We start from the raw sequence: 26,834 nt of genomic DNA, 5'->3' as shown, positions 1-26,834 counted from the left end.
TCTTTCTGTGGTTATACAGACACTTCAAATACACCCAATGTCCAAAATTCGTAACTCAAGAGTTAAAATTTTCATTCATCTTCATAATGGTATTCTGTTCTAAAAGGTAACTATGTTCAAAACTGAATTATCAGCATATTTGAAGGCATCAGTATAAATTAGATAACTACAGTAGCAACGGTTCTTCATGTTAAATTTATGACTTTTAAGACAAAACCAGGGACTCTAACACACATACTAAAAATGCAATAATCCTTTTAAACCATGTGAAGGAAAGTCCTAGCCTTTTCAGTTAGCAGTGAAATGCCCACAGTACCTGTACAAAGCATTAACAACAGAGGAAATGGCAGCCAGCATTACTCGCTTACTCGCCTCTTCTGTAAACTGACACTAAAATTTCTGCAAGAAAGGATGCAAGTTACACAGAAGGCTGCACAGCAAACTGAATGTCAGTTCCTTAAAACTATCATCTTTGAAAAAAAAAAAAAACCTGAGATAACTCAGCCCTCAATCAAAATATGCAGATGAATTTAGCCTTAGTTCTTTACATGCACAAGAGCTGCACTGAAGAAAAGTTCTGAAAGACCTATGCTGAGTCTTAAAAGATACAGTTGTTTTGACAAAAAAGAATTTGAAAATGTTCCTTTACTTAAAAGTCTTGTATCACCTAGGAGAAGCACACACATTCCAAAACTTGCTTCTGCTATTTTCACTTGGAAATATACCAGCCATTTGTATTAAATATCTTCAAACTATTGCCTGACAAAAATTAAACCTGAACCCTAAAGACATTCCAAATCCATTTCAGCTGAAAGAAACCCTGAAGTCAAATGTCTTCATCTTACAGCTTATCTGTCTCCCAAAATGGATCATACCTAGAAAAGTAAGCTTCAAAGACAAGTCACTTTTCATTTCATCAAAACATTTCTGGTCTTGGAAATTATCACCAAGTTTCAAGATTTATTTCCTATGAATCAGACAGCTCTTGTAAAATGCTCTTCCAACACTTAAGACTGGACTTATTAAGACTAACTTCCATTATGGTTAAATAATTTCCTCCAATAAATCATCTGAAGAATTCCAATCAATAGAACAAATATTCACTCTTGGAAGCTGAGGGAAAAAAATAGGAAGAGAATTGATGAATTCCTGAATCTGGTAAAGATTTTCAGAAGCTGAAGTACCTGGCTGACAGGGATTGCAAATCACTAAGCTTTTTCACCGAGTGTATCGCTTTTCCTACTGTTTCACAACAGAAAGCATAATGTAGAAAAGGATGCCCAGATCAATAACTTACAAAGCATGAATTTTATTCACTCCTCTCTCCCTCTCCTAAATATATGCAAAGCATGAAATAATGCCCCTCTCAGAACCAGATAAAAGTCATAGAATCGTAGAATAGTTAGGGTTGGAAAGGACCTTAAGATCATCAAGTTCCAACCCCCCCTGCCATGGGCAGGGACACTTCACACTAAACCATCTCACCCAAGGCTTCATCCAACCTGGTCCTGAACACTGCCAGGGATGGAGCACTCACAACACCCCTTGGCAACCTATTCCAGTGCCTCACCACCCTAACAGGAAAGAATTTCCTCCTTATATCCAATCCAAACTTCCTCTGTTTTAAGTTCTAACCCGTTATCCCTTGTCCTATCACTACAGTCCCTGATGAAGAGTCCCACCCCAGCATCCCTATAGGCTCCCTTCAGATTCTGGAAGGCTGCTATGAGGTCTCCACGCAGCCTTCTCTTCTTCAGGCTGAGCAGCCCCAACTTCCTCAGCCTATCTTCATACGGGAGGTGCTCCAGTCCCCCGATCATCCTCGTGGCCCTTCTCTGGACTTGTTCCAACAGTTCCATGTCCTTTTTATGTTGAGGACACCAGAACTGCATACAATACTCCAAGTGAGGTCTCACAAGAGCAGAGTAAAGGGGCAGGATCACCTCCTTCGACCTGCTGGTCACGCTCCTTCTGATGCAGCCCGGTTGGCTTCCTGGGCTGCAAGAGCACACTGCAGCTGGCTCTTGTTCATTTTCTCTGTCACTTTTATATCAATTTTGTAAAAAGGAGCTGCTTTTATTGGTACAGGTATCTTTACTGGGGGCAATAGATGCATATTCTGCAAAGCTGATGAAAACAGAGAAGCTATGATGATGGACTTGTTCACTTTAAGGTGCTGTTTACTGCTTAAAAGTTTTCAAAATTTATGGTAATTGCAAAGCGTAAGTTTACCTTTTATTTGCAGTACCCACAGAATTCAGTGAACAGATTTTCAAAGATGAGCTATCTTACTGATATATTAGGCTTGCTTAGATCTACAGAAATTATTCCCAGCTCTTAGGTAGGGCTTCTCTCTGTTTCTGATGGGAGGAAAAAAGAAGAATATAAAGAATTTTTTCCTTCGAAGGAAGAGCAAAGAAGAATCATGAGCCTCCATAAATAATAACTCGTGAGAAAAATCTATTCAGCATATCAAAGCCATTAATAAAAACACAGTAAAAGCTAGAAGCACCAATTAGAAACAGCATGTGGTGTAATTACTTTATTAAGGAAAAGAAATTTTATTTGTTGACTGCTGGAGCTCCCAGTCTTTTTAATGGTGCTATAAAGAAGTGGGAAGGTGCAGGTATAGAACAGATAACCACTCTACTTAAAAAAAGTTTACAATCTTTACTTTATAAACTGTCACAGAACTTTTCAGGGAGAAAGATTTTCACATTAAAGCTTTTGTTCATTTTTTTTTCTACTATCATACAAAAGCCATTCTCTTAAAGTTCTCAAGGCAGCTGATCTAATATTTAACATCTGCATACATACAAAATCTAAGAAAACTGCACATTTTGAAAAAACTATGAAAATTTCTTATGTTGGAATATAAGCGTAAGTGTCATTCATCTTCCTTTACTTAATACTTTAGTCAGTGTTTCCTGTCTCCAAAAAATTGCAATAACAAATAACTTAGCACAATAACAGTAAAAAGGATATCGTGGGTTGCTTCTGGTTTAATGCTGTATCCTTCATCATCTACATCAGGAATGTTCTAAAAACAAGAACAGAAAATATTATCATGACAAATAACGAAAAAACCCTTCAAGTTGTTCTTACATCAGACTGGATTTACATGATTGATAAACTAAAATTTGATTACAACAGCTCATTAAAGTAATTGTTCTTAACCATTCATTATTATAGTTATCTCAAGTTATGATAAGTAGTTCAAAATTAGTGTCACAAGATACTTCAGGAATAGAATAGAACAAAACAACCTCCAAATTTACCATAAGAACTGGCAAGTTTGAATGCATCTGCTTATACTGGTATTCCATGAAAAGGAACCAACAGCAACATTTTAGCTTTACCGCCGAGTGTTAAATAAGCCTACAATTCTCTTGCACCAAATATTTTCCCAGTTTCTACTTTTAATTCTCTCAGCTAAGTTACTTTAGTCTCTGATAATGCAGGAGCAAAACCTCTTCTAAGTACTAGTCAACACTTTAATACGCGAGTAAAAGCATTCTAGATTATACAAGTTGCAACTTCCTCTCCTCTTGAAAAGACAGTAAGCACTGTTGCTTTAGCAAAGAATATCCACAATAATTAAAAGGCATGGTTGAAACTTACATGGCAAGTGCTCAAAATTGGATTCTAAAGCTTCTTTTACATATCTCCTACACCCATCCTGGATTTTCTAAGCTAATAAGGACAGAAAAATCCACACATTACTGTGTATCCAGAGTTAGTCCATAGGGACTGCTCAGACGCCGTGTAAGTTTATTACAAAAATTCACAACTCAAGTGGCTGAAAGATGCAGTGATTTCACCAGTTATAAGTTTCTCATAAAAGTTACAAGATTCATATAAAAAAGTGATTTGTTTTAGTGTACCAATCAGGTTATTGTTCTAGAATTTGGGTACTGGGAAGTAGTTTAGCTAATAGAGATTATATATACAGTAGGACCAAAGTATACTTTGCTGTTATAAGGCACAAGATCATAGAATGGTTTGGGTTGAAAGGGACTTTAAAGATCATGCAGTTCTAATCCCTGCCACAGGCAAGGACACCTTTCTCTAGACCTGGTTGCGCAAAGATCCATCCAACCTGGTTTTAACCACTTTCAGGAACGGGGCAGCCACAACTTCTCTGGGCAACCTGTGTCAGTGCCTCACCTCATAGTAAAGAATTTTTTCCCAATGTCTAATCTAGATCTACCCCCTTGCAGTTTAAAGCCATTCCCTATTGTCCTGTTACTATATGCGCTTGAAAAAAGTCCCTCTCCAGATTCCTTGTAGGCCCCCTTTAGGTACTGAAAGACTGCTCTAAGGTCTCCCCAAATCCTTCTCTTCTCCAGGCTGAACAAGTCCAACTCCCACAGCCATGAGCACCCTCATGGCCCTCCTCTGGACCCACTTGAGCAGGTATACATCCCTCTTGTGCTAGGGACACAAGATACAATAACTTCCACTTGAAACTTCAAGTGGACTAGAAAGGAACCACTTCAGCTGAAATATGAAATTAAATTTAAAGAGATAGTCACTTTGAAGAGCTTTTGAATTACAGAAGAAAATATAAACAAAAAAGGTATTTTTCCCTCTATTTCCTTTGCAAATATCATAAATGAGACGTCTGATATTTTACTGAATTAAACAGAATGAATTTAAACAAATATTTTTAGTAAAAAGAGTAAGAAATACAATCCCGTACAGGAGATGTAATACTGTACGCTACTAAATAGCACATCAAACTAAGGCCAGATCTGATTTTTTAGCACAAACCTTAAAATATGGAACATACAGATGCAATTTCCTGAAATAGCTGTAAGATCCGGACTGCACAGTTATTTGATTTGGTTTTTTAATTTAAAAAAAAAAAGAAAAAAATCATAAGAGTAGGTCCAGTATCGTAGCTCTACTTGCTCAAATCAGAGTTTTTAGCTATGCTTGACCTCAGGCTGACCTTGTTTATATACCAAAAAACACTAATGAAACTTGACATCAAAGTAAACAGAACAAAAACATAGCTAGAGGGTAGGTACATTTTCCTACAATACTGTAACTTCTGAATTCTGAAATTATTTTAATTGTCATACTGGGCAATTTTAAATAGATCAGGATCATTCATGGTTAAGATGAATTGAAAACCAACAAAAATCTTTAAATATACAACATTTAGTTTTTCCTCCAGCTGAGCCATATACGTAAAGGATATTATTACTGGGCACACATAGCATGCACAACATAGATGGAAAATTTGACTATTTTGACATAAAATTGTGAAAGAACTTTGCAGAAGTTATTTTCATTGCATTATTTTAATTTACTAACTAATCTCTTGGATAAAGTAAATACTTAGAAAGTACTAAAATCTTAAAGTTCTTAAAATACTAAGTTTATTTCTTAATATTTTCATGTTAATTATTTCTGATCTTGAAAAAAAATATTTGGCTCATCTATTCTACAGAAATAGCAATTTACCATGTAGCCTGTATTCATAAACTCAGACTAAAAGTCAAAGTTATGTACATGTTAACAGAGATGGATGCTTTACAGCTGAAGTTATGAACACAGAAACTGAAAAATTCCTTGCCTTTTTTTTCAGCAGGCTTTTTTTCTAACAAGGTGCAGAAATGTATACTAATTTATACTAAATTTATACTTCCCCCCACTTCTAAAGTTTAAATAGGTGTTATTTAAAACACCTGACTACACAGTGTATACAGAGTCGGAAATCATCCTCTTTGTATTTCCACTTTTGTCAATGATTCAGATTAATTTTGTATCAATTTATAATAATTCTTAAAACACCTTCTGCTTTCATCAATTTATATTTTTGTGTAAACCAATAGAAGAATAGTCTGGAAGAGATATTGAATTTACCTTTGTATCTACAAAGATAGATTGTGTCAAAGGCAAGCAAAAAGGTATCCCAAAATGTTACAGATTAAGTAGTAATTTTAGAATAATGTTTTCAATATTTTGAACAGTTGAACTGATTAATGGTTCAGTTTTCTGAAACATCAGAATTTTATTTACTAATTTACACTTTATAACAACGATAGAGGACATATCATTTTGAGAGACAGACATATTCATGAATCTGTTGTTAACGAAGGCATTTACATTTATTTGACTAATTCTTATTCCCTTCTCCAAACTCCTAGTTACCAAATTATATACTATGTTGTGTATAGCAGTGCATCTTTTAAGTAAGCAGATCTAAAAGTATCCCAGCCAAGGTCAGGGCTGCAATCCAAATTCAGATCTTACTGGACATAAGAGGAACCTTGTAAATGCTTCCTTAGAGGAAAAGTTTCTATAGGGCTCGTATGTTCCTATGGGCCATAGAGACAGGGCACACCCACGGGAAACGACAGTGGGTTCTGCCTTTAGAAAAGCTTTCTAGGTAATAAACACACTAAGCTAGACTTCAGTTGCTATTTTTTTCTAGTGTACACACAGTTAACTTTCTACTTTTCTTAATTATGAAGGCTTCATTTAATCGACATTACATGTGTAGACTGACACACAGCAACACAGGAATTTTAAAACTTAAAGACACATACTGTCATCTATATTTAAACAGAGACTGCTTACTGAAGTGGTTAACCTTTTTAACAAATACCAGTTCTCAGTTCACAGCTGCATTCCTACACATAAAAACCTCTTACAGCAGTTACAGAATTTGACAGATATTAACAACTGATTCAAATGCATTACATTTTTCAATGTATACAATCTGGCAGTTACAGAAAGGATGAGCGTAAGCAGATGGCTTGCCACAAATCAATTTGAGAACATCCATTTTGTTACAAAAGACATTTTTAAGGGCCATCTCACTGTTTTGTCTTCTGGAAACAGAGAATACAAGTTTGAACACACTGCATTATACATTTTGGACTAGTGAGAAGGCCCTAATAATACTGACTACACACGGCATGTTCAAAGATCCATAATATTATGTAGAACTGGTAGATAAAAGTATTGAACTCAGTTCTTATCGGATCCTTAAATTCTAAAATTTCAATATTTACATCAGTGCTTATCATTATAAATAATTCTAGAGTGGTTATCTTTTACATTCCTTTCACACAATTAGAATTCTTGACAAATAAACAAAAGCCACCTTTAAAAAAAAAGATCATGTTAATAATACAAAAGCCAGACACTTTTTCTGTGAGTGACCAAAGCTCGCGAAAATCATAGCAACTTTAAACAACCTGAATTTTCTAAGGACTGGTCCTCATAACTTTCTATCAATCAACCACAAATGATAACTTCTTTCAATTTTTTTTTTCAGTAACAATTTTCTAAGTTTAATTTCCTGAAATTTGTAATTTATTGCAAAGATTCATAAAAACCAAATTCTCAGAAATAACAATATCGATGTCTATAACTATTTAGACAAAGTTTGGAAAACTAAAGAGAAAGGGAATCTCAAAATAAGACCCAAATGAAAAGCATCTGAAAGAGGATCTTCCAAAAGAGGACACCAAATTTAAAATATAAAGCACTCTGGGGTGCTTGTTTGTAAGTTTTGAAATGAATCTTATTTATGGCATGCTACATAGTTTTTTTCACAAGAATAACTAATGGCTTCTGCTATTAAAAGCACTGTACCATTCAGAATAATACTGTTACTTGTAAAAAGCAAGAAGAAATGATAGACCTAATTTTAAATTCAAATGCAGTCATAAAAAACTTGGCATAAAAAAAATACAATAAAAGTATTAATTTTGTTGCTGAACACTATGCAAGTTGATTTTTTTTTTTAACAAAATATAAATTACATCTAGGCAGAACAATTAACTTAGAAGATCATACGGTCTGCCCCATGCGGCCAGAAAGAATGTCAAATACATTTACAGTCAAATTTTTTGAACTAATTATTTTTACAAAATGTAGAAACCAAAATAAGCAAAGAGGAAAATAAACATTGCAAGCCAATCTCAGTTGTGGTTCACTCCAGTGATTCAACTTGAACTATCAAAAGACACTGTTTCCATGAAAAGCCTGATAATTACAGGCCTATTTCTAAAGTTACTTTACCTTAAATACACCCAAGAAATGAAATTTGCTCCAAGTCAAGATGACTCTGCACAAGACAAAATAACTCTCCTGATGATGCTTACAGGCTGTTCTTACACACGTAGTTCTATTTTGTGCCAAACTTAATTTTTCTTATTTAGAAAAATGGTTCTACTAGATTATTCAAACCATACTTCTTAAAAGAAAATTTAATATTAGGTACCGAAACTCCCAGGTATTAAATGTAAAGAAGAAAATCCCCACAATAGGTGAACATGAAAACTTATATTGTTTAATATAATTGGCATCTAAATAAGTGAACTGAAAAACAGTCTACAGAAAGTCAATGAAATTATTCTACAAATCACTAGCTAATATAGCTATAGGTAGATGCAATCTTCCTATAGATAGGTTTAATTTAAGACAACATACAGGTTTAAATAAAAAGAAAAGGCCCAGTTGAGAAAGTAAAGTATTAACATTCCAATTTAATTTGCAGCTGTCACTTATTTGAATTTAATAAATAAAATTGTAAGATGTATCACAGGTCAAATTGACAGCAAGGAAAACCAGGCCATTAATGAAGTGCATCTAGAAATACTGCATTTAAGGCCATATTTTAAAAAGTATATTCCTATACTCTTATTTCCAGTGATAAAGCAGAACTCCATTGATATTAGAAGGATTTCTCAAAGGAAACAGTAGTAAGCAAATGAATATCATAATGCAAATTTGGGTGCACATTAAACTGAAGCTTTTTTTTTTTTAGAACCTATTAGCCAACCATTAACTTGGAAAATGAAGTAGCAAGTACTTGCAGTAAAAACACCTTGTTTAAAACCTAAAATGTTAGGAAGGATAGGTGTATTACTGACACATTTGTATATATTGCTAAAGATTATGTACTGAGCAAAATGAACACTTCAGCTATGTTATCAAAACAATAAATCCTCTATCAGATAAATAATGCATTGCAGGGACAGTACATAAGTTTAATCAGATTGCCATGCTTGATAATATTAGCATACGCATTTGTTTTGGAAAGAAGTCTACTTACAACTGAGTCTGCATCTGGACACTCCCTAGGAAACAAACAAACAAACAAAAAGGAAAATATACAATTATAAAATGCACAAATTATTTTATTCATACAGTTCTGGTACTTCCTTTAGTATTTTCAATTAATCTGAAACATTGCAATTGACTGTTTTGCTTGTCAGAGTCCGTTAATATTTTCACTATAAATAATCCACATTCAACTGAGTGAGATTTAAATAAAAGCTGAAAGTTTATGCTCAAAACACTGCAGAAGAAAAACTCAAAAGAAATGGTGAAAAACTCAAGCTCATGTCACAGTGAAAAAAACCCAAACCCAACCTAAAAGACTCCAACCATGCAAAGCCAGGAGTGCCCCACTGTATTCTAAATCAATATATATTAACACTGTGGCAGATGAGCACATTAAGTAGAAGTCACCAATCCTAATGAAATGGTCCACATGCAACCGCAAAACATTCTGGGCAATAGCCGGTTTCCAAAGAAATTACGACTATTCTTAGAGGAATTTGGAGCTTCCCTTTTTTTGAATTTCATTCTTAGTCCATGTTTGTCAAGCACAGTTGCAGTTAAGCACTAGAAGATGATGAAAAAAACAGTAATAGTACCCTCCTAATAAGCACTTTTTAAAACAAACAAAAACCTCATCAGCTTAAAGGCAGCGATTACAAGCACATTACTCAGAAGTACTATATTTTTCCACTATAACTTTGATTTTAGCAGCAGTATTTAAAAAAAAAACAACAAAAAAACCCAAACAAACAACACTGATTCTCCCCGATGTCTGCAAAAAGCAGAAGCAATTACACTTACAGAATGTGGGAATCTTGAGTGGCATACAAGTCCTCTAATTTGCAACCTGACAAAGTCAGAAATGCCAGTGTAACTGAACAACAGAGACTTTATATACTAAAACCTGCACTTATAGAGAAGAGAGGACACCTCTCCCCCAAAATGTATTTAAATCTAATTCATCTTCTCTGAAAGCCTAAGCATATTAAATATAAAAACTCCAGCGTCATTTAAAAAAATATACAAAAATTTGCTACCATGGCAGCATTAATACGAAATTCAGTATTGCCTGTTAAGGAATTGACAGTGAGGTGAAGGATCCCATATCCTCTAAAAGGCCTCACACTAAAGAAAATATACGTAACCAAGTTTATAACTGACTTACATCTTACCTCCCTCTGCTGGCTAAACTGAACTCACAGCAACAGAAAAAGCTACTTTAAAAGCTATTTTACAGCTCCAAGAGAAAGTATTAGACTTCTCGCAAAAGATAACAAACTGATTTCTTGACATGTGGTTTAAAAAAGTGTATGCAGACAAGACAGTCTGAAGTCCATAAAGGTAAAGAAATTTGAAAGATGTGAGGCAAACCACAATGGAAGTAATTTAACCCATAATGAAGATTTTCAACATTAGTGAGCTAATCGATCTCAAAAAGTAATGGCAGATCTAGTATCATACAGAAGAGCACCAACAGAACCTCCCAGAATCCATCCTTGAGATACAAAGGAAAACTCAATAGACTGCAGATGCTGGTGAAATGGAGAATGAGGACATCAGGTATTAGACAGATGTGCTTTTACATCACTAGATGTATGATCTTTCTTTTAAGACTGAAAAAATAGGTCATGCATTTTAGGACACAGTAACATTCCAGCAACATAATGAATCCTCTGTTGTTTCTTTGTGATATTTTAGTTCATTCACAAGTTATGGATTAATGCAAGAATCTTTATAAAAGCCTGTGGCATGTGTTACTTAAGATGTCATATTCCCTCTGGGCAATCTGTTCAAATGTCTCACCACAAATGACCAATATCTCAGGTCAATATCATGCTGTCATACTTCTTTCTTTCTGACCTAAGAACCTACTAATTTTTGTATTGTTTGTATATATATAAACAAAACAGTATAAATCAAATTTCAGTCCAACTGGTTGAAAGCAAGGCAATTTTTTTTTTCTATTTCAGAGTATCTGAGCTGATTTATATTTTCTCATGACATCACTGTGCCATGAAAACCAAATTTTTGGAGGAGAAACAGTAATACCACCTTTCAACGTTAAATAAGATGTATTTGTAAATGTATTTTAGAACTGTAAATGTATTTAAGAAAAGCATTCAGGTCCTACGATAGGTAAGCATATAAAGACTGAAACTATTTCACATTGTGTAGAAGCCAGTTTTCACCCTCAGTGCATAACAAAATTTTCTTTGTGTTGTAAGTCAAAGAAAAACATGATCTCTGAGTAAGGATATATTGAGTCACAGACCTGGGATGAAAGAGATGCCTGGTTTGTAAAAAGACTTATAGCATACATAACATGAGATTATCCTAAGTAATAACCCATATGGTGGCAACTCAATTATTTCGTTGAAGAGAAGCTGACAGCTACAGAGTTCAATCATATAATAGTACTCAGTACTATCAAAATCACTCCTTTGCAATTTACTAAATAAAATACACAAAAGGTAAATAATCAAAGGTATGTTTTTGCTGCTGTTTGATACTACAGCTGTTTAGCATCACAGAAAAAGTATAGTAAATAACTTTCCAGAGAGAATTAATTACTTTAAGAAAGAGCACTAAAGCTGTTTAAAACATGGATGTCTTAAAATATTTATAGTATTTTATTATTTTAAATTAAACATTCATCAGAAAAAACAATTCTTTGTAACAAAATAGTATTCTCATATTACTGCTGATCAAAATCACACTATATACAACTCTTCTCTCACCAATTACTCCAGCTTAATAACGTACGGAAGAGAGGGTGGGGGAAAGACTAAATCACAGAAAGGGCAGAAACAGAGAGGAATGACTTAAAACCCAACAGTTTAGAGCCCTAAAGGCATCATAACGGAGAAGAAAAAGCACGGTTTAGAAGTGCATCACTCTCAAAATTAAACATTAAAAGAAAAAATAGTTACGAGGCACTTTATATGTGCAAATAATTAGCACCTGCAGTTCTTAGGTCATTATTTTTTCAGCATTATATTAGAAAATAAAACTGGTAACAGATTTTTTTAAAGTAATTTTTAAAAGTATGTAAACAGATATTGCCTCTCAGAATATTTCTGTACTGCTAACTTTGTGAAATTGTAGGCTATTTTTATGTTAAATCAAATGCTTCTATTGAGATAATACATCTAGAAATTGCGAAAAAAATACACTGGAACATAGTGGTCACAACTACTAATACACAGACAGCAATAAGTCCATCTTATAAGAACTTTGATTCAAAGTCACTTTTTGGAGAGTTTTAACTCATGGGAGGCTGACCACATGCAATGAATATGGCAAAGGGTATAGCTGAAACATCACTTAGAGAGATGGACTTTCAAAAATGAGTGTGCACATGATGTACTGAAAAAACATTGAAGTATTTTTCTGTCCTTCAATACTGTACACAAAAGTTTTTTCTAATAAAAGAATAACTGAAGTTTCAATTCTGCAAACACAGGCACCCAGCACTTTTTCCATGTATGGAGTTATTATTTTATTAGGAGCACACATGAGGATCACATTATCCACACTGTTCATCTGCACATCTATACTGTACATCTGTAATACAAGGCAGAACTACTAATCTATGCTCAGGAAAGGATGAAACATTAGCAGACTACTGAGAATACATTTATGTTATTTCTTTAAAATCCTTAGTTACAGAAGTCTTAATAACTGATGTTTTCACATTTATAGCATTGTAAACTTCTACTATAAACCCTTTTTTTTTTTTTTTAAGCAACAACTAATGTTTATACCTATACTTTTACCAGTACAGTAAAGTACAGGATAAGGCTTCAGGATGGAAATATACTTACACAGATTCAGTATCTTTTTCTTTTTTCATTATTCCTGATAAACCAAAAGGCTTCCTCTTCCGTGGTTTTACCCCTATGGAACAAAGAGCTTTCATTTAAATATCAGAGATATGTGTGTATTTAGCAGTGTCAAACATGGGTACATACCAAAGAGCATACATTTCAAATGCTGCCACAAGCGATAGAAAAATCTAACAGTGCATACACATATGGAGCCAAACTAAGGGAATTATTTCAATTTGTTAAGTAGCACCCATCAAAAAGTAAATTAAAGTATGGTTCAACACATTAACAACTCCTTATGAAACTAATTTGCACTTTACATCCAACTCTCCAAGTTGGGTATGCAGACTGTCACTTCACCCCTACAACAAAAAAAAAAAAAAAAAAAAAAAAATAAAATGCTGTACTACCAATTTTGAGGACAGGTACTCTGCTCACAGAAACTTAACAGGAGCTATTGCTCCAGCTAATTCTGAATAGCCTATGTACTTGGACCAGAAGCTGAACCCTGTCTCCCACAGCTACTACAGTTCAACACCCTGTTATTTCCCTGCATGTTTATGGCAGTTGCAAGCTCCTGTCTTTCTTAAGAAGCAGGGTCTTGGTCATGTAAAGAAAGAGAATGTCTCTTTGCTTTCCAGCTGATACAAAGTTTATGATTTCTCAGCGCTCTAGCCAGCTTGCAGGCTAGCTCCTCTTACTGAGTTTGGAACCATGCCTCAACTCTATTATTGCTTCCCCATTTTTAGCACCGGACACATAACTATAGTGCAGAAAAAAGAAAGAAAAATGTTGCTCTTATACCCGTTTAATGTACTAAAGTTAAAATACATTTAACGATTGTATCAGAGTTGCACTCACGTCTGCTTCTATCCCTATCTTTTTGCTGAAGCAAAGTAGACTGCCAGACTAAAATGACTAAGTGCAAGTGACTGATCCAACTAGTCTACAATTTCATTTTGATGCATGATACTCCTGACAGCATGCTTTCGAGCAAAATAGTGGAAATAATTTGGTTTCAAAAATTTAACAACCTGAAGTTGACAATTCAAGCACATCATTAAAAAATAAAAATAATTATATTCCCCTTTACAGAAATACATTATGCAGCACACTCTTACATATTAAATAACTGAAAACTTTTCAAAACAGGTATTTTTAAACTCATCCATATATTACATTGTCTAAATAATATTCTAAAATTATTTTTAAATGCTAGTCTGGGATTTATTTTCTTTCTGGGACTTATGTAGCCCAAAACAATGACAAATGGAGTACAAAAATAGTTTCTGAAAATGGATCCTCTCTGCTTCAGTCAAAGAAAATTTTACGTCTAAGATGCAATGTTGACAACAGTTGTCGGCTGCTATAGCTATATTGTCAGCTCCTCTGTCCTAAAAGTAAATACATAGCTTATGCATATAGAGCAGTTCTTAACCACTTAAAACAATCCCTAAGCAAAATAAGCTATGCCAGGAAAGAAAGGCTCTGTGACCATAACACTGCATTAAACTTGGTATAAAAACATGGTAACAATGGAAAGAGACTAGGCCATGTTTAGACACTTGTAAATTAAGTTACAGTACAGTCGTAAGTGAATCAAATCCAAACCTCTGCAAAGACAGGGTCCTAGCCAAAGTATATTCTGTAAGAAACATTGAAATTTCCTGACCTTTTCCATTAGGCTTATTGAGCATAAAGTCTTATTTTTGTTGAAGTTTCTCAAAAGGAAAACTGCTTTTTTTAGTCTACTGGAGTACTTTAAAGTTCTACTTTAAAAAACACTCAATGCCCCTCATTCCACAGTTTTAGGTCCTTACCCACAGCATTCTTACATAAATAACTATGCTACAACAACTCACCTTCAACAGCACTGGATGTGTCACATTCTTCAAATTCAATAGGGCCTTAAAGAAATTACAATGAAGATAAGCTATCAATATTTCTTGAAAATACTAGATAACGTAATTATAAATCTTTAGGTGGTATCTGAAAGGCACAATTAACCCTGCCAATGGTAAAACAGATTGCAAAATCATACATGTACAACAAATCATTAAATATTTTCATTCTTTCATACTGAAAAAACAAAGTACTAGTGCACACTGTCCAAATACTACTCAGTTACCTATGTTACTGTAACCACACGAAACACCTAATTGGTGTCCTCATTCAAAATTGCAAACATTGTATAGTATCTTTAAATTAAAGCTTTCAACTTATCTTTTTATGAACAAGAGCTATATAAAGAAAAAATAAAAAAGGAAAAAAGCACAGCTATGGCCCTAACTTTCAGATCCGCACTTTCGCTAACTTTATTGTCAGTTCTTCTGTTTCTTCTTCATAGCCATTTAAAAGTGGCATGCAGAATCTTTAACACAGCAATATGAAGGTTAAAAGAAAAAAATCTTAAGAAATCATTAAGACTAAACAGAACAAACAAACAGAGAACAATAGTTAAGTACTGTATCTAAATAAATGCATTATTACGGCTTCCCACTACAGTTTACAGAAGATGACAGTCAATGGTCATTGCAAAGTGAAGTTCTAATCTTTCTTCAATCTGCCCAGGCCTAGAATTTGTTTAAGCCATTATGAGCCATTTTAAGGAGCAAACTTGCAGAAAACAATTATTTTCTGTACAACCTTGTTCAGGCAATGGCAGAATCAGACCAGCACTTGTGCAAATACAAAGAAAACTGAGAGCACATGCATGCAGGTGCCATTACTTCAGCCCACACTAAAAGAATAACCATTTTGCCCTGTTTGCTTGCAACAGTATCCACAGAACAAAAACCAAAGTTTAGCATGCCACCACTGTGACACAGCACTTATTACTCATAGATTCATGGAATGCTTAGCATCGGAAAGGACCTGAAGATCATCTAGCTCCAAACCCCCTGCCATCGGCAGGGACACCTCACACTAGTCCATGTCACCCAAGGCTCTGTCCAATCTGGCCTTGAACACTGCCAGGGGTGGGGCATTTACCACTTTGGGCAACCTGTTCCAGTGTTTCACCAGTCTCACAGAAAAAAACTTCTTCCTTGTATCTCACCTAAACTTCCCCTGTTTAAATGTAAACCCATTACCCCTTGTCCTGTTGCGATAGTCCCTAATGAAGAGTCCCTCTCCAGCATCCCTATAGGCCCCCTTCAGATACTGGAAGGTCTCCACACAGCATCTCTTCTCCAGGCTGAACAGCCCCAACTTCCTCAGCCTGTCTTCATACGGAAGGTGCTCCAGACCCCTGATCATCCTCACGGCGCTCCTCTGGACTTGCTCCATGTCGTTACATTAAGGACACCAGAACTCTATACATGGCACTCCAAGTGGGGTGTCATGAGAGCAGAGTAGAAGGGCAGGATCACCTCCTTTGACCTGCTGGTCATGCTCCTTTTGATGCAGCCCAGGATATGGTTGGTTTTCTTGGCTGCGAGCGCACACTGAAATTGGCTCATGTTAAGTTTCTCATTGACTGACACCCCAAGTTCTTCTCCGCAGGGCTGCTCTGAATCACTTCTGCCCAACCTGCAGCTGTGCCTGGGATTGCTCTGACCCAGGTGTAGGACCTTGCACTTGGCATGGTTAAACTTCATAAGGTTGGCATCAGCCCACCTCACAAGCATGTCAAGGTCCCTCTGGATGGCATTCTTTCCCTCCAGCGTATCAACCAAATCACACAGCTTGGTGTCATCAGCAAACTTGCTGAGGGCACATCAATCCCACCGTCAATGTCACCAATGAAGATGCTGAACAGGGTCGACCCCAACACTGAGCCCTAAGAGACACCACTCGTTACTGATCTCCAGTTGGACACTGAGCCATTGACTACGACTCTTTGCGTGTGGCCATCCAGCCAATTCTTTATCCACTGAGTGGTCCATCCATCAAATTGATGTCTCTCCAATTGAGAGACAAGAATGTTGTGTGGTACAGTGTCAAATGCTTTGCACAAGGCCAGGTAATGATGTCAACTGCTCTGCCCCTGTCTATCGATTCTGTAGCCCCATCATAGAAGGCCACCAAATTCATCAGGCATGGTTTGCCCTTAGTGAAGCCATGCTGGCTGCCATCAGCCACCTCATTGTTTTTCATGTGTCTTAGCATGGTTTCCATAATCATTTTTAGGGAGTTATATATAAGCACATTACAGAGAGCGGGAAAAAAAATACTCCAAGGCAGCCGAAATCTGTCCTTCCGCCCCTTATACAGCTACTTCAGGTGAGAGTTTAAAATCTTGAAAACTTCAATTAAAATAAACTGGAAGCAAAGCAATTGTGCAAACCTCAAATGCAGAAATTGCTTTCATTCATGCACCCAAACACACCTGCTAGTAAAAACTGCTTTCCAAAACCAAGTCTAATTATTCACTATAAAAAGACGAAATACAAATTCCTAACAAGTTACGCACGCTACTAAATACTGTCAATACATGGGTGTTTTAAGCTGGTCTTAAAATCCTTTCTTCTTTGCTCTCCACTAAATTCACAGTAAAATAAAGCCAGGATGGTCCAAAAAAGATCAGCATATTTTGCTAACTCACGAAACACAAACCAGCACAAAGAATCCAGAAAAATGGATTTAGAGAACTGTGTATGTCTATATCCCCACACTGATTTCCTCAATGTTTTAGGAATTTAAAGTCTATTGTTCAAAATACATTGAGCAAGAAAATCACCATAAAACACAGAAGCTGAAGAACAAATCCATTACCTCTTCATCACTACACTTCAGGACAATACATTTTTCATCACTTTGCTGAGGATTCAACTACTTCTGTTTCTTGCTTCTATACATATTCCCATTTGGGCAAGAAAAAAACACAAAAGCCAAACCAACCACAAGTAGTCATCTCCAAAACAAAAACAGGAGGAAAAAATTATAAACAAGAGACTTAAACATATTTTTAGAGAAAAACAACACTCAAGCTTTTGCAGAATACAATGGGTTTTTTACCCTTTCCAGCTACTAAGACTGATCCTCAGACTTTTAAAACTTTTATACTAATGATTAAAATAAATATTCCTCCTCATTTCAGATCAGTATCTTCAACTTTCAAGTCTAACACAATCAGAAAGCAGAGATTTTAACACCACATCCAAGTTTCTCTAACACTCTAACTTGTCTTTGAAGGTCCTTTTTTTTTTTTTTTTTTTTTTAAACAGCTTGATAAGCTTTCTATTTGAAGATACAAACATTCATGCTTAGGAAAGAGATACAGAGACATGAAGATCAGATTAGCATTATCAATTAGGTTTAACAAAGGCTTGTTTGCCTCCAAAAGGGTTTACACTGTGGCAACAATCTATTCATAGGGAAGACTATAAAATGCAATCTGAAAAATCTCAGTTACTCAAGAATTACCTGAGATAGTAATGTGGTGGAAGCCGTGCAAAAATTTCAGTAAGCCAGGTTCCACTTTTCACTAAGGTATATGAAGTTGACTTGGAAATGTTAAATACACTTTCTTCTTAATGATACCTAGTAGCTTGTTTTATCCTTCACCAAAAAGAGCAGTTATCATTGGAGTACTTTCTCCTCCCACAATACACCTTTTTCTCCCCCAACATCTATTAGCTGCTTTACAGCAAGAAAGATAAACTACAATCATGAAAACAGCATTTTCTTACAATAAATTTTGCGAATCTGTTGTAGTTCAAAAGCATCACTTGATCCTATCTTGTTTTTTCCTAACTTAGCTCATATTTCTATAAGGCCCTTCACCGTTTGGAATCTCAGAAGTTCAAGACACCAGTGGCTGTCCCTAATGAATCTGGAAACATTAAAAAAAAAAAGAAAAAAAAAATCAAGTTCAGCATTTTCCTCCAAAGCCTGAAGATGTTTGCTGGTTTTGTAAAATTTGCACATAACTCACCCCCACCAATATAACACATGTTGCATTATTTGCTTGCAGCAAAGGCAAATTCATACATTTTGCCTTTTTGAGTGGAAGTACATTGACATTTGTAGCAGTTTTTAATTTTCTTACACTTTTGTTTTGTGACATATGTTCTCTACATGCTTGCTCTAAAGAATACCATGTTTTGCCTGGGGAGTAGTATTTTAAAATAAAAATAACATTACAGAAATAGACATTTTTTGTGGCATTGTGTGGTGAACCAATTTAGAAAACAGGATAGCTGTGACGAGCTTTTGGTAGCCTACGTAACAGCTGGAGTCTCCTGTGGGCAGATGTCTGTGCCCAAGAGGTAATACTACTCTATTCAAGCCAGAAGTGTGTACTGTGACCACATACTGCTGTGGAAGCACAGCATCTATATGGAATTTGGATGCTTTCTGAACTAGTTCCCCTGCATTGCCCGTTGTATTTCTGTATATGGAAACAAAAGCATCCGCACTATCACTGCAAAAAATCCTCAAAATGTTTCTTCTCTGAACTACCATTAACAGCTATCTTTCCAATTCCCAAACTCCCAGTGTGTTGGTGTTAATGGAGACTGCCAGGCAGGTATTAATATAGACATGCAGTCAAAGAATACTAACTCATGTTCATGTTCGGGTATCACTTTTGTAATAGCTACACAAAGATTTTAAGGTGAATGCATTACCTCTATGAGACAGAAAAGCTTTTTAAACAGGCCTGTGCAAGGCAGGAAAGTTTTTTCTAACAGACTTGTGCCCAATAATTGAATTATAGACAAAGGCTTAATACCAACAAGGATTTCAGCTCAAAATCTGGAAGATTATCATGGCCAAAATTTCTGAAGCAAGTACACACAGATTCACTGTTTGTTGCAACATCCAAGGTGAGAAAAGCAGCTGTTTCACATTTAAGAAATGTTGTGAATGTTGGGGACGGAAGTAATCCTTGAAGCAGTCTCCAGAGCCCCGCCAAATGGTAGCCCAAAGCACTGAAAAGGACCATCTAGATGTTGCCATACTGCAGTAATGATGATCATAATGATAGTCTGCAGTATTACAGTCAAAGCATCAAGGTTTCCTTTGCTCTTATGACAAGACAACAATGCGAACCAAGAAGGAAGCCTATTCTCAAGCATTCATATGGATACAAAATAAAATATTAGAACTAAAGCAGCATCATATAAGAAAAAAAAAAAAGCATTTTAAGACACCTGCCAGAGTAAGTGAAAAGCTATAGCTGAGATCTAGTTCAACCCTTGCGAAACTCTCTGAATTAGTGTTCTGTTGGTTTAAGCACGGATAGCTTCAGGCTCAAGATAGCATTTTTACAGTCTTGTCTGCCTATTACTACATTGATCCACAGAATGGTAACTGTGGCTTAGGCATCACAAATAGCCATACATTGACTTGAAAGTATTTGTTACTGTACACACACAGAACAGACAAAAATAATACAGTGCATAAATGAAATGACCTTTATAGCAGTTAGCCTTTATAGCAGAAAAAGATATGAATATCAAGTGGTGTTTCAGTCACTTAAGGATACATACATAATGAGAACTTAGCATTCTGCAAAAATCGGTAAGCTCCTCTAATTGTATGTAAACATTCCCACCAAGCATCATCCTAAAGCATTTTCCAAGGCAAGCTGCTGCAGCTCACAGAATTCTACCAGTCAGGACAGATATGAACATGAAGAAAAGCAAATGGATGGTGGTTTTACAGACACATGCAAGCAGGTATCTGGTATTTGACATGAGACTTAAGCAAATAAATCAAGAACAGGTAAGTTCTTACTCTTGAAAATGAGAAAGTTTTGGTTTGCTAGAACAGAAAAGCCAAGTTATTCAAATAATCTGAATAAATGGAAATATTTTAATTAATTTAATAACTTACAATAAGTGGCACAGGCATAAATTAAGCACCAGCAAGTCTGCAGCTTGGGATGCACCTCCCAGGCTGTTCGGAAAACTCAAGTACTGTTTTGCTTGATACAAGATGCATGTGAATATGTGGGCTTTCATACACTAAGAGGTAAAGTGGATGGCTAAGGAGATACTGATCTTCTCTAAAGATGAAATATGAAATGAAGAAAATGTAATTACACTGTAAATTATGTTACTACATATTTATCTACTGCTATAGTAGTATCCACTACATATTTGGCTCACATCTATCGGAACAGCATTTTCAGAGCATACACAAAGCAACTACAGAAAAAGAGTTTATAAATGGCAATCTTACACCTGCTACTTAATTCATCTACAGTGACACTAATTATCTTGAAGACAGTTAAGCATGTTGTCAACAGCCTTGAAAAGAGTTATAAAACCTACCTCCACAAAATCCTAGAGCTACGTTTTCTAAGCTATCTGTGTATCTCTTACACAAAATCTCTGTGAGGAAGACGTTGGGAGAAACTTTTGCTAAGGTAAAAATAATAAAATAATTCACACTTTCCTCAATGTGTGTGTGTGTGTGTGTGTGCTGGAGGGGGACCAGAATTTTTCTGTTTGTATTCTTAAACAAACGAGGCAAATACAAAAGCCAACTACTATTACTAGGAAGGAAAACAACATAATAATATATCACAAGCTGTAAAAGAGTCCCCAGTAAGTGTGTCAATTAATTGGAAAGTCCTGCAGAGCTAAAAAGGTAAACAAATCAAGAAGTCAACAAATCAACTAAGAATGCATCTGCTTTTGCAGACTGTCTCCTTTCTAGTTTAAGGGGAATATGCATGACAGAAAGAAACTTTATCCCTCCCAAACATAAATTTTTATTAGCTACACTTAATTCCCAAGTAACTGGAAACATTAACATATCTGTTCCAAGCAAAAGCTTTCAAAAAGGACTCTGTAAATCTGTACTTGTAGTCACAAATATGATAACAAAACATATTCTTGGTTTTGATAAAAACAAAAGTTTGTCTCAGAGTAAATCATGCATGAAAGGAGGACAATTTTTTTTTAACCGCATATGCTTCACATGCTGGTTCAAATGGTAAAGCTTTGCGTGCCTGGCTCAGTGCCAGCTGACAGCTCAGCTGGATATCAATGCACATTCTGACCCCCCTTGCAGCGTGTCACTTCTGAATTGTTTCCGCAGTAGAAAGTTTATTCAACCTCTCTCTCAAATTCAGTGGACCGACCATCATTCTGCTATTTAATCATAGCAGAATAGGTTATTTTTCTGACAGCGCTAAAGCCAGACAGCAACTCCTAATGAACAGCTTGATACAAGTGGAATTTCGATATTTTAGCCTCAATTAATTCTGCTGTCAAAACAAATGACTGCTTTTAGTGTTTAGATGTCAAGCTGCATCACAAAGGTCAATTTTATATGTACACAAACATATAAGCAATCTTTCTTGCTATCAACTTATCCTGTGACACGTTTATCAAAAGATTTCAGGCTTTCAGATTTAGAAGCCAGGAAGACAAAATACATTTTCTGAACACTACTTTTTTTTTAACACTAACTTCTTTTTATTGCCTGTCCAAAGCAGAGAAGTGATTTTATAAAAAGTAAGGAGAATTTCATTTTTCCCTGCAAAAGTACTTCTTATTCTGGTGTATCTTATTTGTAGGAATAAAGACTAAAGATGAATGGCTGTTACCATCTTTGAGGTAAAAAACATATTTGTGATATATTTATCATGCTAGTACCAGACTGTCACAGCAAATGTCAGTTTGTGTATTTGGTCAGGCCTACTTTGCCAAAAAGAGGCTAAAGGGCAGAAAACATAACTGGCCTATTAACAATCTGAGGGAAAATACTGAAACAATCCTGGTAAAACTGTATGCTTTAATCTACTTCTACAAATACAGAGCATATATATCAGCTTAGCTAGTAACATGTGTAGATCTGCCAAGCAAAGTCTCTTTTTTAGATGAAGATGTTACATACAAGGAGAGTATCTACTAAACAAGCAATCAGTTCTAACCCTCATTCTGCTACTAGGCTTCCAGCCCTGCAGTCAGTTCACGGGATCAAAGGAAACATTCATCTCAGGCTCTTCTGGTTCTATGGGTACAAGCTCATGAATACAGCAAGCACTACTCTCAAGAGGCAAGATTTCCTACGTGGCTTACAGAGCAAAATCAAAGCAGAAGAGGATCGTTATCTGAGTAGCTTTAAAATAGTTACTATCAATTACTATGTTTATCAGGAGAGATTTTTTTTTTCTAAGCAAAAAGTTGGCAAACATCTTTAATTACAAAAGAAAGTAATGCTTATTGCTCAGACAACACAAAATTTTCAGCAAGAGACACTGAACACATACCCAAGGCAACATTTCAACTTAGAAATCCAACTAGCTTACAGGCACCGAAATATGAAAATAAATGCTGGAAGTTTCAGCCACAATTTATGAAAGCATGGTATCTGTGAGCAGCAAAATTAATGTCAGCTAAGACATCAATCTGCAGAACACTACATTCCCCAACTCTTGTCATCCACATTTTTTTATCCTTTTCTACTCTTCTCCTGCTTTTCACATTATATATATTTATAAAAATATATATATTCACCCCATATTTCCTCTCTGGCTGCATAAACAACAGGATGTGAGCTGCGGCTAGCTTTGAACTATACACAGGTTAACTGACTGGATAACACATAGATACAAATACACACAGCTCTCTGCTGACTCTCCAAATTTATAATTGTTAAGACAGCTTTTTCCTTATATAGCATGACTAGGTTGGGTCCTTCTCTGACTCCTCATTTTTATCAAGTCTATCAATACGAGATATCATGAACCTATTAAATTCTAGGCCTCACCTTTAAAGATTGCTTCAAAGAATCACATCTCTGTAAATCACCTACTGTCCCTGTAATCCAAGATGGGTATGGATTCTTACTAAACTTAAGCCCATGAAATCATCAGAGGTTAAGGCATTTAATGGGACTGTTTCCTAAAGAGAAAGAAGTGGATAATGCATTTTTCAATATTCGGACTTCTTTTCTTTTTTTTTTCAGATAGAAAAGTCTTTTTCAGTAAGACAAAATCCTTTCCATGGGAACATTTTCCTGCTTAGTAGTGCTTTTAAAGTGACTTTCCTACTTATTTGTACAGAAAATATATTCTGTGGGGAAAGAAAGAAAAAGTATACATGCTCAACCATCTCTTCACCCCAGCTGTAAAATGGGAAGTATTAATCAGCTTGTAACAGTTTCCACACAGGTACCATCAATAAGCAAATAAAGTCAATGTGAACTTCTTCATGGTGAGCTTTTTCTGCAGCTTATGGCGAGTTTGAGACACTTCTTTGTGGGGGAAAAAAACTGAAACTACAGGAAAACATTGAGACACGTGTTATTAAAGATTACTATAAAAATCTACCTTTCCTAGTTATGCCCAAAGAGCTACTTGGAGCCCAAAACAGGGTAGCTCTGACCTTGAAATATATCTCAGCATTTAAAGACACAAAATATGCATACTATTATCCAATATTGTCCATAAAATATGGATAATTTGCAAATCACTGCTTGCAAAGAGGAGAAACGCATGTGACAAGACCCCAACTTTCTACTCCTGTCTGTTCATCCTGAACCAGGCTATCCAAAATTATGCAGAACTACACAATCCTCTGAAGGATTGTATCCACTATGATAGTGAAACAGAGAGGGACTTCCTGAAGCTAAATATCCAAGGCTGAGGAAGAAGTTTAATGACAGTAACAGCATTCCTTATACTGTTTATCTAGATATCCCCTTTCCCCTGAGAGAGCAAATCTTCAAAACAAAATTTCATTATTAAATAAATAATTAAAATTATAGACACTATTAAAAAAGATACAAACTTGAAATTTCATTGTTATGGCTAAACCTGGGCTTAGGTCTGCACAGCTAGCTGGATTAGCTAGTGCTTGGACACCTTCCTTTTTCCTACCCTCATACTACTCAGACAACAGGTCAAAGGGTACCCCACCGTATCTTACACTGTCAAAATGAAGACAAATCAATATCCATAATCTAAAAATGAATTACTGACACAGAAGGCCACCCAGGTGATCTGTAACAATTAGGACAATAATAAAAATGATAATGAAGACAAAGCAGAAGAGATTTTCAACTTCCTGTGAACCACTATGAACACACAAGGTCAAATACAAGCCAAGTGAGAAGTTGCTTTTAAATGCCAGAATAAATATTTGTGTTCAAGAGAGTATGGCGTAGAGACCTAGTTGACCAGACAGTCAATCTGACACAGAATTTTCCAGTGGTAGCTTGTGGTGGTATAGTGTAATATCATGTTGCTATCATTGTTTACTAAATTATGAATGAATTAGAAGCGGGATGCTGTGCAACACAACTTAGTGACCACTAATACTAGATAGACTATTATAAGTACAGTTTAGGATTTATTTCAATTTTATTAGAAAAGTAGGTAAGATAGGTGGTTTCGGGTTTTCTTTTAAGTTCAACTTTAGCTTCCTGTGTTTGCCTTTCTAAGGTACAGTTTTCCTCAAAAAGCTTGGGTTACAGGACTCAGGCCATTGCTCTTCTCTAACACTGCAGTCTACGACAAATAAACTACATGTACAGATGCTCATAAATAGGTTTCCAAACCCTTCAAAAAAATAAATGCCACACCCAGCACTGTTTCAAATCTTTTCTTTCAAACCAGAGTTCATTATTTACGCACATAAAAAGCTAGTAGCTTGAATCAAAGCAAGCTTCAATACTCTATGGCCCTTGTTTGGCATCTCAATCTCTGCAAAGGACTAATTTGTTTCTAAAATTTCTTAGGAGTTATTAATACAGTTATCTAAAACCTTTTTTAATTATTATTTTTTTAATTTATCCTGTTCATCTTGTGTATTTCTGCATTAGATAGAAAACATGTAGTTTAACACAACACACTAACTAAATAGGAATATTAACATGGAATAAGACTGTGCACTTACAGTATTTGCATTAGCTTCCCAACTGTGGTGCAGTTCACTTTAATGCCTTTGTATTCACTTTGGAAAAAACATAAGCAGTATGCTTTAGGACTAAAATGCCCACATAAACAATTAGAAAAGACCGGATAGTAAGTCATAAATTCACACCAAACTTTGCACTAAGCCCCCACCACTGCCAAACAGCAACATGAAACATTATTCTAATCGAATAATAACTCAGTTGAATTCACAGAATCAGAAATCAGTTGAATTAAAGCCTATGTAAAGCTAATTTTTAAAATATTTACTAAATTGAAGCTTTCATGATTTACGATTCTGGTGATACTCAATGTCAGCAGCATTAATGAATTTGTAAATAATCCAGATTAAACTGCTTTGCTTGCCATTCAAATAGTAAACATCACGGTCAGTTCTGAAGCCTGTGAAAAGTCCACATTGCTAAATAACCGTTATTTTTTAAGACTTCAAAATACATGTGTTTGCTTCTCAGGAACTGAGCTCTTAAATGTGTTCACTCAGAACAGACAAGGATCACTAGCACACTGACAAGGATGCCAGGGTATTTTTTTGTTACATGCTACTTTGTGAGGTAGTGGACATCTTGACCCCAGAAACTACAGGCCTGTCAGCATGATCTCAGTGCTTGGGAAAGTCATGGAGCAGATCATCCTGAATGAGATCACACAGCAAGTGCGGGGAAAAAAAGAGATATCAGGACCAGTCAGCATGGGTTCATGAAGGGCTCGAACAATCTGATCTCATTCTATATGACAAGGTGACCCACCTGGTTGATGAAAGGCTGTGGACATTGTCTATCTGAACCTTATAATGCAATTGTAACTATCTCCCACAGCATACTCCTGGAGAAACTGGCTGGTCATGGCCTGGAAAGGCATGTACTTCTCTGAATTAAAAACTGGCAGCCAACCAGGCCAATGGCATCCTGGCCTGTATCAGAAATAATGTGTCCAGCAGGGACAGGGAAGTGATCACCCCCCTGTACTGGGCACAGGTAAGGCTGCACCTCAAATACTGTGTTCAGTTCTGGGTCCCTAACTACAGTGATATTCAGTCACTGGAGCAGGTTCAGAGAGAGCAATAAAGGTGGTGAAGGGTC

At 35.8% G+C, this 26,834-nt stretch overlaps 1 protein-coding gene across 1 annotated transcript in view; it reads right to left on the bottom strand.

The window, feature by feature from the left end:
• The window catches only part of FCHO2 (FCH and mu domain containing endocytic adaptor 2), an 85,523-nt gene that overhangs the window by 27,148 nt on the left and 31,541 nt on the right, over positions 1-26,834 (bottom strand). The window contains exons 9-12 of the mRNA XM_057406116.1: positions 14,780-14,824; positions 12,915-12,987; positions 9,080-9,104; positions 2,986-3,040 (exon numbers count right to left, since the gene is read on the bottom strand). Coding sequence (XP_057262099.1) covers positions 2,986-3,040; positions 9,080-9,104; positions 12,915-12,987; positions 14,780-14,824 — 198 coding nt within the window. The remainder of the gene's footprint in view (positions 1-2,985; positions 3,041-9,079; positions 9,105-12,914; positions 12,988-14,779; positions 14,825-26,834) is intronic.

This window comes from Pezoporus wallicus, unplaced genomic scaffold, assembly GCF_028554395.1.
Source record: "Pezoporus wallicus isolate ANWC-B61680 ecotype Strahan unplaced genomic scaffold, APGP_CSIRO_Pwel_v1 contig_7506, whole genome shotgun sequence".
In the NCBI taxonomy this organism is placed as follows: Eukaryota; Metazoa; Chordata; class Aves; order Psittaciformes; family Psittacidae; genus Pezoporus; species Pezoporus wallicus.
Note: the sequence above shows the minus strand (reverse complement) of the source record. Positions and strands in the feature narration are given on the sequence as shown.